This window comes from Pyxicephalus adspersus, chromosome 1, assembly GCF_032062135.1.
Source record: "Pyxicephalus adspersus chromosome 1, UCB_Pads_2.0, whole genome shotgun sequence".
NCBI lineage: Eukaryota > Metazoa > Chordata > Amphibia > Anura > Pyxicephalidae > Pyxicephalus > Pyxicephalus adspersus.
In genome coordinates this window covers 93,570,781-93,581,882 of record NC_092858.1, presented here as the reverse complement: position 1 = coordinate 93,581,882, position 11,102 = coordinate 93,570,781, and the positions used below count along the sequence as shown (strand labels likewise).

Below are 11,102 nucleotides of genomic sequence, written 5' to 3'. Positions count from 1 at the left end.
TACTAACAATACTTATTGACTAAAATCATAGCAATTATATAAAATAGCATTCAAGAGGAAGTTGACCTATACAACCAACAGATATACTGTTTTTACAGAACAAATTAAATTGGCAGAATGAAGTCTGATATGTCAGCTGCCGCTGTACACTGTGAATCAGATCCCAAACACCACATATACTATCAATAATGCCAAATACCATGTGATGGATTATGGAACACAGTATGATGTTCATGAAAGCACATAAATCTAACTTACTAAATGTTAACTGTTCCTTATTTAAAATACAGGACTATTATTTGAAATGATCTGGTTTAATTTACAGTAGCTATGTATATATAAGTGTATATACAATATCCATGGAATACCCCTACCATTAAGATACATTTAGGATAATAAAAAGGGAACAGTAATACTTTACCTATTAAAGCTGATCTCCAAAATGGAAGAAGCAACCTTTGTAAAGGGGTCCTTCGCAGTGCAAAGGTTAAACAGTCTTTGTGTCTTAGGGATAAAGCAAAATATCCTATTTCTCACACCCACTTCTTTTTGATAGATTGGTTCCCTGAAAGTGCACCATATCAGTTGCCCTGCATTGTATGTGAGGATGCCAAGGGCATGGCTAGACATCAGAGGGTAAAGAGACTGATGACAAAATAAATCCCCCCATCCCATTCACTAACTGACAGTCAGATCAATCTCCTAAATATTTCTTTTAGCAGTTATAACTCCAGACGCTTTGGTGTGGGCCTTGTGCCTAACTTTCCATTTTTCAGCATTAAAATGTAATTACTACGTAACTGCCCACCTTGCAGTTTTATTAAGATCCTTCCAGAACAGTTCCATTTGTAAAATACACAATGCTGTGGATGGTTGGAGCCGTCTTCAGATTTTTGGCCTCATGTTTGAAGTATGCATACTTTTCAGTGGCTTTTTTTGCAAACCAACATTTATGTATTCTTGAAACTACATTGAAAGTGAGCAGTTTAAACAAAGCCATCATTTACTTCTTTTTATTAAATGACGAAAAATAATGCTTACCGGGCTTTTGTTTTAAAAAAAATATATATATATCAAAAACTCAGAACAAGAATGGTGCAATATTACAGAAAAATGTTCATTCTATAAAGCATAATAAGACCAGAAGACTAGAGAGCTCACTTCCCAACTATTCACTTTAACCTCGCGAGCCGTTCATTCTTGTCCGGTTTTAAGTCTAAAAGCGTTTTTTCATGAAAATGTATTTGAGTATATTATAATACTATGGGTATAATAAAGTTTGAAACACAAAATCATGTCAAAATAATATTTTTTTTTACGCACCAACTTCACCGGAAACTCCCAGTGACTCATCGGATGCAGAGAACGCCAGCCGGAGGAAGACGCGAAGAACGATGGAGGACGCCGGCGGATCAGGTAAGCACTTTATTTACTATTGTTTTCCAAAGGTTTATCTACCCTGAGTGTGACTCAGGGTTACTGCTTCCAGTATCTTTTTTTCTACCGAGTCACACTCGGGGTTACCACTGGGGGGGTTAAGGTCATTACAAAGAACAAGAGGGCACTCTTTGCATCTGGAGGAAAAGAAGTTTAAGCTCCGGATAAGGAAGGGATTCTTCACTGTAAGGTCTGTGAAAATGTGGAATCGGCTCCCTCAGGAAGTAGTTTCAGCAACCACTATAGATTGCTTTAAGAAAAAGCTGGATGTTTTTCTAGAATCAAAGAATATAACTGGGTTTTAAGGCTTTAATAAAGATAAGAGACTATTGTCCTAGGGATTATCCGATTTCCTCATAGAACCAGGAAGGAATTTTTTCTCCCATTGGAGCAAATCGTACCAAGGCTTTTTTTTTTTGCTTTCCTCTGAATCATCTATGTCCATAGGGTTTATATCTGGAATGTATATTTCCCGAGTGGTTGATGGACTTGTCTTTTTTTTTTTCAACCTAACTATAACAAAAAATTGTGAAGCATCCGGCATGTATAAGGGACATGCTATGTCCCTTTGCAAATGTTTGAACATACTTTAAGCTGTGCACATTCACATGTTGATACGATTAGGGTACACTTTACTGATGTGAACTGGATACACAATTAGAGTAACATGGTAAGGCACTCCATTAAGCATAGGACAAGAGCCACACCATGTATAGCATTGCATAATACAGTGAAGGAAATGGCTGTGTAATACAGTAACAGTGTTTAACCCAGAATTTTTTTTTTTTTTTTTTTTTTTAAGGGTGGGAAGAAATTGTAGACGGGTGGTAACCCTTGTATTATGGCCCAACTCTTCAGTAAGCACCTGGGTGGTCACTGAAAAGTGCCAGGTTGTGCACCTGGCTAAAATGGGGTAAGGAGAACACTGGAATACCATAAGGGATAACAGAAATTATTACTACAAAGAAAGCTCCTACAGACACGTGTGGATGGGAGGGGGTAAGATTTAACTGGTCACAACTATACTTCACACGAGTGTACAGTTTTTCCTTCTGAATTTCACTACATATGTCTACAGGAAGGCAGTAACTTCTAGAAACTGGAATAAAACAGCAGTAGGTTTAAATGAACGTAAGGCTCTCAAAGGCAGTTTTTGTTCATCTGTTCAATAACCCTTTTCAAAGGTGAAATTCAACATCTCAGCATCCAAAGCTCCCATTCCATGTTAGTATATAGGTTATACACAAAACAAATGGGCCCATTTGTCCCATAACACCTTCTCTGTGAAATGTGGTACAAGGAGACACAGGAAGCAGCAGGGGTGGGGTGTTAAGGGCATATGGTATATCAGGACATCCTTCAAATATATATTTGCATCATGCAAGAAAAAAAAAAAAGTGTGATTTTTTTTATTGCTTTTCTGAAAATGAGCAACTGGTGTTTAACAGTGCTTTTATAAAACAAACCTAAATGTTATTATCCCAGGGACGATTGCCATTCTGGATTCACAGCATACACAGCCATTCTTGCACTGTAGATTATCCATACATATGCAACATCTACTTACCAACATATAATGTTTATGTATTAGTATTAGGTTCTCAGATCCACTATCTACTATATATTAGCTACTAAACATACATTTATTAATCAGAACTGCTCATAAAAAAAAAAAAATAAAAAAAAGACTCTCACCCCAAGTAACTTTATTTCAACCATTTCAAAATGACATTAGAGGCACAATATTATATAAAGGCTATGTGATACTTCATTCAAACCCTCACCACCCAAAGAGCTAGGAATTGCATGTACAGTCCGACAAACCCTTAGACCAATTTATGAAAACTACAGCCAAAGGGAAACATGACTGCTGCTCACAACAACCAACCTGCTTTTGGCATTTATTCCCCAAATGAAGTGGAAAAAAACCACACATTTTACGGGCAGCGATGAGCAGCAGCTCTAATTCTCATAACATCGGTCTACCTACACATTATTTTCATGCGAAAACAGAAAACCTTCTCTTTAACACTCTGATGTCTGGTAGATATTTTTGTACAAACGCAATAAAACAATACTTTTCTGTAGCAAACAAAAACATATGCAAATTGAAGAAAAAAAAGCTTGCATTTTAGAATTAGTCTCAGAAGGGTGCAGTTATGTATACATCAGGTTACAATCACTATTCACTAAGTACACCACAGTTACAGTCCGTATGGTCCTTTATTTGTATATCCTTTTTGAGGCTCCTCCCAATATAAGGGGGGGGGGGGGACAAAAACATAATTGTAGTGCATCAAATAAGGCAAAAAAAAATCTTTTAACAACTTAAGAAAAAAATAAAAATAAAATAAAAAAAAACACTCCATAAATGTCCTTGTATCTAAAACATTGGACAGAGGGACACTGATGGAGATGCAGATGACCATCAAAAAAATACGACCTGTTGGAGTACAGTCAGTTTTATTAAGATTAGAGAAGTCTTAAAACAAATGTCCATGTGGAGAACAAAATAAAAGCTTTCAAAAAAATAATAAAGAAAAAAAGTGTGAAGGCAGCCAGCAATGACGTTAAAATCTTCTGGATGAAACATTGTGAAGAAAAACTGATATTAATAATGTGGCACCTCACAGGTGGCAAGAAGTTAGAGCAGCCGTAAACCCAAAGTGAAAACTGGTACCCAGGCAGCATTCAAGACACGTCTGTAAACAAAACAAAATATATATACACATTAACATAATAAATAGAAATACAGTATGACTGATATCTAATAAAGAACAAAAAGCACTTGGTAGTAATGAGGGAGGACAACATTGCACACCAGGAAACCCTGCACATCTACCCAGTCTCTAATCTGGGACTGATATGTGCATCTCTGTCAGGGGTCACAAGGGAGATTGAGCAGGAAATAGAGTAAGTGTACATCAATTGCAAATCAGTGGCTTTAATCAGATGGACTGGAGCAAAACAGAAATTATTGCATAAGGAACCTCTATGCTCAACATCCCAGAATTTTTCCTCAATTAGGATTGGCTGTATTGCAGCAGTCTTCATCAATACCTTTATCCAGAAATCTGTTATACACATATAACAAAACTCTTATCAAAGCAAATCTTATCAATATGAACATTTTTTTCTGCCACTAGATTCAAACCAGCCTGGCACTCCAAATCAGATATCAGAGAAACAAGTCAGCAATGTAAGGGCTTTTTTCTTATTATAGAGATTTCACTGCATTGACCAAATGTCTGCTTGATAGTATTGCTTTTTTCTCTTTATGGAAATATAAAGCTAATAGCTGTAAAGTTTTGACTTTGTAGAAAATGCTTTTGATAATGGCTGTCAAACCAAACAGCATGTGACCATTCAGAGCCCAGGGTATACACTGGAAAGCATCCAAGCCGCAATTATCGCATTGAAGTGATGAGACAGTAAACGTGTTGCACTGAGTATTTACAGCTTCTTGTGAATGCATAAGAAGACTGTTCTCATTTTATTTTGAGCAACACCATTGTAATAGGGTAATAGACTTTAGAATCAATGTCACTCGAAAAGGCTGAATTCTTCTAAAGTATATACAAAGGAAAAGTGGTCACATCTCTTAAGCCGTTTGGATTGTTAGTGATTTGTACCCAATATATATTTACCTTTCCTTTGATTACCTACTGCTCGATTCAGCACTTGGGAGAAGAGTTGATGACTCTGCCATGTGACAGCACTAGGTCCATTAGTCAGTGCCATCACACAGATGGCCAGAAACGAGTGGCTCCGAGTAACCCTGTGGCTTTTCCTCACATGAGCACTTTTAGATGAACTTGTACTGTATGATTTTAGCCACCTTATTATTAGTTTGCTCTCTGTTCCAATAATCTAGGCTGTCTGGACCTAGACACTTATTTATTTATTTTTTTTGCAACACCACCTTCATCTTCATATTGTACAAGTGCTATGCAGCCTATTCATTCCTACGGGTGAATGTATTACATCAGACAATTGAAAAACAGCACACAGTCCGGAAAGCAGAAGCTGGCCATAATATTTTGCATGAATAAACATTTAATGTAGCTGATTCAAAGGTATTATAGTTTCCTTTTAAACTATTTGTTTTTTTACTTCAATTTGAATAGGTTAGATGGGGATTCTTAAATCAGAAAAAAAGACAACTTACAACTCGCAGGCCTTGTTCCGTACCGTCGCATAATCTGATCATGTGTAAATTTCACAAAGGATTCATATTGTTCTAGGTAAATTAGAAAAGAAGGATACAATGAAGCAATAAAATAAAGATTGCACACAATAAACCAAGGCAGACGTTTAAGTATTTTGAAAAAAGAAGCAACAGATGAATAAACGAGCACTGTACACACAGCTCTTTTCTGTTCTATGGAGAGGGGAGGGGGAGAAAGAGGGAGCACCACCCACTGTGTTCTTCTCCATTGACTTGTACAGTGGTCATTCATGTATGTCAGGACAGATCTATAAAAGACATTGGGCAACCACTGTACAGGTCAGAATCTTACCTAATAAGAATAATCTGACTTATGTGTACATATAATAGGATTTTGTGTAGGTTTTGGAATATGTAACAAATAAAGATATATACAAAAGTTTGTAGAGCTGTGGGGGACAGCCATCAACTCAGGAAGTTGGGAGTTAACGGTTATTCTCTCAGATCAACACGTTTTTCTGTACTTGCAGTATATTTTTCAGAAATAAGATATAGGGAAAGGTGTTCACAAAAGAATATATATGCAGCCAGTAAAGTATCTGAAGCCTGACTAGCATGCTCATTCCAGGTCAAGTAATATGCTAAGCAGTTTCCACTCCTGCATACTGGAACAATTGTGCCTATTACAATGCACTAAAGAAAACTTGAAGTTATTTTAAACAAGAAGTTTCCAAACCTTGCTAGAAAATGCTTTATAGGCGGTGCAAAATGATATTTTTTGCTGCTATCATGTAGCTACTCACAATTGTATGGTTAAACAAAAACAATGGTAAAGATAACAACCTGCTAGTTTTGTGTTTAGGATCTGCTCATATTCTTCCCTTATCTTGTCTTCGTGGTCCTTCAGTAGACGTTCACACAGAATTCCTACTTGTCGTAAGCTGAATGTTGGTTGGTCTTTCTTCACCACTGAACCTACAGAGCAATAGTTGAGAGAAGTGTCACAGTTTTTCTTTCTAAGTATCAAAAAAAAAACATAAACAGCAATGTACATAAGGAGACGAACACCAATGGTTGGAACCGGTGCAGAAATGTTTGCATTTTGCTCAAAGTCGTTACCTAAGATTAATGTCTCGCTTATGTCAAGAAAGCCCAGGGTAATGGATGGCAATAGGTGGTCTGGAAATGTAGATGTAACCATAGGAAGCCATGCTAATTTCAGTCTCTGATCTCCTTTCATTGAACTTTGTTGTTGCAACCAGACAAGAGTTTCAGTGTTCTCCCAAGCTCCTTTAAGACAGGTGCAGCACCCAGCACTTTTCAGCAACCACCTGGCTGTTTTTACTTTTGGTCACAATCCAGGGGTCCGTCACCCACCTACAGCTTCTTCCCACTCAGCTTAAAAGTATTCCAGGCAGAATCCTCAACTTCATGTTAACATACCTTTCCCCATTTCCAAAGGCATTTTATCTTCTACAGTCTTTTCTTACCTGGCGAGGATGGAGCTGTGAGAGATGTACTGGCTTGTCCATTTTCACTTTGGTTGAAAGCTCCTTCTAGTTGTCGTCGTCTATGGTAGCGTGTATATTCCTGTCTCAGGTTCTGAAAGATTTGTTCTTAAAAACAAACAAAAGCTGTAAATAAGCAACTTTCTCACACGAAACCAACTAACATGTGAACAAAAAGCTGTAAATAAACATAAAAAACTTATACTGCAAAATACTGTATCTCAAGAATCATAACACCTAAATTCAAATACAATATACAATTACAAGAATAGACAGATTAGTTCAAAATATGGAAATGTAGGTTCTGGGAATATTCTTTCTTGACAACATTTGCCGATTCAAATATATCCATCCAGAACCATCAAATGTAAGGTCATTTAAAATGGTCTTTGTGGTGTGTCTACAAAACTACAAATTATAGAAACCTTTCTAAATGTGTGTGTTAATAAAGGACAATAGAGCACACATATGAAAGACATTCCAACTGTTCCTATACAAGTCTGCATGTACATTACAAAAGGATGCAGCCACATGGGACTTTCTGCATGGCCAATAGGCCTTGTTAATGGCTAATTAGTTTATTTCAGTCCATTTGCATTCTCAGATCACTCATCAGCACAGGATCAGGACCGCAACCAAAACTACAGTATACCCACACATATTAGAATTCTATGATTCTTTCATCTTTGCAGTAAGACAATTCATCCATGATCAGTAAAAACCTTTATCCTTTCCTAAACACTTGCATTTTACATCAGTAACTAGGCAATAAAGAAGAAAACCCTAGAGACTGTAAATTTACATCCATGGCATATGAGCACCCCTGTCACCGGCAACCACCCACCAGTGGCGGAATCCCCTAGAAGCCACTTACATGTTTCCATAGAGTCAGCACCTGGCAAGTTGGGCCCAGACAGATCTCCTCATCAGCTGTATACTAGCAAATCAATCTCTTCAGCATTATGGGCAAGGAACATTCTTCTGTACATTTCATCTATTAGTTACTTATCCCAAGGCAGCACTGGTCATTTCCATATTTCTATTTTGCAAAGAATCTCTAGTACAGAGTGCTAATTAGGAATGACTCAATCCTATCTAGTGTATATATGACTAGTCTGGAAAATATACATGAAACCTTTTTACCCTATGTGGGAAACCCCGTCTTTAATTTTTTTTTTTATCGAATCTCGCGTAACGTGATCCTCTAAACAAAAACCCTGTGCTCGGAAAAAAAGTACAAACACACCACACAAAAAACGTGCACTGGTGGTACTATTTGTGATCCCTCCTCTAAAGAGGAAGGGCCACCCAATTTCCCCAGACCACCCAGGGCAAGGCTCCTGACGGGGGCTAGGTACTAAGGCCACCCAGCCAAAGCTGGAGTGGACCTACTAGCCTGTCTGGTCAGTCAGACGGGGTCCTTTTCTCTATGGGACTGAGTAGGCAGTCTTAACAGATCCCAGTAAGGGAAAGTACCTGACCATAAGACCAAAGTACTCCACAAGCCTTCAGGGCTAGCCCATAAGGGAAGAGCACCCTCTATCAAAAAGTGGCACACAACTACCACACCAGTGACAGTGACAACAGAAAAATACATAAAAAATAGGTGCTCAGTGCATAACACACTAGGCAAAGATAACAAAATTGCCCATCTGCACTAGCCACAGCTAATGCAGAATGAAAGGGAGTGCTAAATCAATCATGTGACGTGCCTGTGTACATTAAATCAACAGTGGGTTCACCATGCCCAAAGTAATATTAAGGTACCCCTGGTTCGCCACTCCAGGGGTACGACACTAAGCGAGATTCGGCCCGCTCTTAAGACCCAATAGCCGGACCAAGGGTTCCCCGCTCCAACCAGCGGGACAGTCCACTATCTAGGAGCTAGAGTGGCCCCTTACAGAGCATCACCATCAAGCAGTCCATCCTAGCAGGCGTACTAATCCACTGTATTCTTACCAGGAATACAGCGCTGTTCCACTCCTGCACACTGGAAGGATCAGCTACTACACTTGATCTTAGCCAAAAAGCCGAGAACCCCAGCTATAATTATTATATCCACAGCTCACAGTATATTAGCTTGAGGGTCAGTAGGAAGAATGTCTCCTACATTGCTGGCCAGGGGGAAGAATGTCACAGGATCCTACAAAGCAGGTCAATCCCAAATTCAGCAATAACCCAGTCCTGTGCCACAAGAGTCAAAGTCCAAAGAACCCCCATATTGAGAAAAATATGGCGGAAGCCATTGTTGACTACATAATAGAAGTATTACTAGTTCTGTGTCACGAGTAAAGTCAGAATTTCTGACCTGCATATTCTGGGCAGTGACACCAAACACAAAACCATTTGATCCACATGACTGTCAGACAACTAGTATTTTTACTAATAAGTATGCAATGTATAGAATTCCTTGGGTGACTGTTCACAATTGTCTGTAGTAACACACAAGCTTAAAGTAGAAATCCCATTCATTCCTATGTGGTTGGTTCACATCTCTGCCATTGTATTGAGGAGGAAAAATTAAGGGCCCATTTACATTTCAAAGGCCTTTTTTATCTTAGCGTGTTAGCGTGCATTGGCTGCCTATTCATTGCGAATAGTCGACCTTAATGCAACACACATTAAAATGCGACAAAGTGCAAAGCTGTAAATGCAACCCCATGGTTTAAAAACATTAGAACATAATCCTGCACAATTAGCAATCTAATAACTGGCAGTGCAGAATGATTTTTATGCAGTAATCTCATTTTACTGCATCTGCCGGACACAGTTGGGTGCGAGATTCAATTACTTCAATGAAAAGCAAGCCGAGAGAGGGAAAAAGCAGTGAAACATACACTTAGTGAACACAAAGAATTCTGATGCTAAATGGTGGAAGTTCCACAGATAGATTTACATATTAATAATTATTCTTGTATTTATAAAGCTCTGGCATATTATGCAGCGCCTTACAAAGTCTTTTCCCCAAAAAGAAGGTGATTCTTGTGGTCCTTAATGCATGAACCACATAGGTGACGTCACCAAAGACTCACAACTAGGAGAACATTGTTTACATTCTTCAAAAATTTACTTAGGCTAGGTACACACTTGTAATAATTTTTGTTAGGAAACGAATGATCACGATTATTTTGAACAATCATATTCAGGGTTCTCCCCAGGCCCTTTTAGCTGGGCGCACCACCCGGAACTTTTCAGCACCCACCCGGCTGTTTTTGGGTGGTTACTAAAGAGTTTGGTCACAATACAGGGGCTGCCACCCAAATACAATTTCTTCCCACTCGGCTTAAAAAAAATTCTGGGTTGAGCACTGATATTGTGCACAATTCTGTACATGCTGAAACGATACGATCGTTCAAATATAATCCACCAATAATGTACACACACTAGAAATGATCGTTTTATCGATGCAGGAAGTGACATGTACAGGAGAAAGTGTACCACAGAACAATCCACGATATTTGAATGACCGTACACACAATAGATAGTGAACGATCGTCGCCAATCAGATCCGCCGGGACAGTCGTTCGTTTCCAGCGACAAACCTCGTTCATCTGTGCCGTTGTGCACTTTTTTTGTTAACAATTATCGGACAATCTGTTGTTGGTTTCCAACAGTAATTATTGCACGTGTGTACATAGCCTTACTTAAAGGTGCACAGAGTTCATTCCTTCACCTGAGTATGTCAGGATCACACTGCGAGTTGTACACTTCAGAGAACATTCAACAAAGATAGTTTATCTGGAAGGTACACTTGTTTTGCTGCAGAAGTTTATTCATTATAGTAAGTAGGATATGCACATTTTGGGGTTTATAAAGTTTGTTCCCAATCCGATATATGCTTTCTAAAGCTCTGCATACTGGAGGGTCCCGATAATAAAAAGATCTTTGCAAACAAATTAAATATACAGTAAAGCTGCATACACACCTGCAATTTTTCTCGTTGGAAAGGATCTTTCACGATCCTTTCCAACGACAAGGGACTGCACGAT

The 11,102-nt window shown here is 38.5% G+C and overlaps 1 protein-coding gene across 1 annotated transcript in view; it reads right to left on the bottom strand.

Annotated features, from left to right (window-relative positions):
• Positions 1 to 3,126: 3,126 nt before the first annotated feature.
• AKIRIN1 (akirin 1) overlaps positions 3,127 to 11,102 on the bottom strand; it is a 10,483-nt gene continuing 2,507 nt past the window's right edge. The window contains exons 2-5 of the mRNA XM_072419403.1: positions 7,096 to 7,221; positions 6,449 to 6,580; positions 5,606 to 5,677; positions 3,127 to 4,139 (exon numbers count right to left, since the gene is read on the bottom strand). Of these exons, the coding sequence (XP_072275504.1) occupies positions 4,129 to 4,139; positions 5,606 to 5,677; positions 6,449 to 6,580; positions 7,096 to 7,221 (341 nt within the window). The 3' untranslated portion in view covers positions 3,127 to 4,128. The remainder of the gene's footprint in view (positions 4,140 to 5,605; positions 5,678 to 6,448; positions 6,581 to 7,095; positions 7,222 to 11,102) is intronic.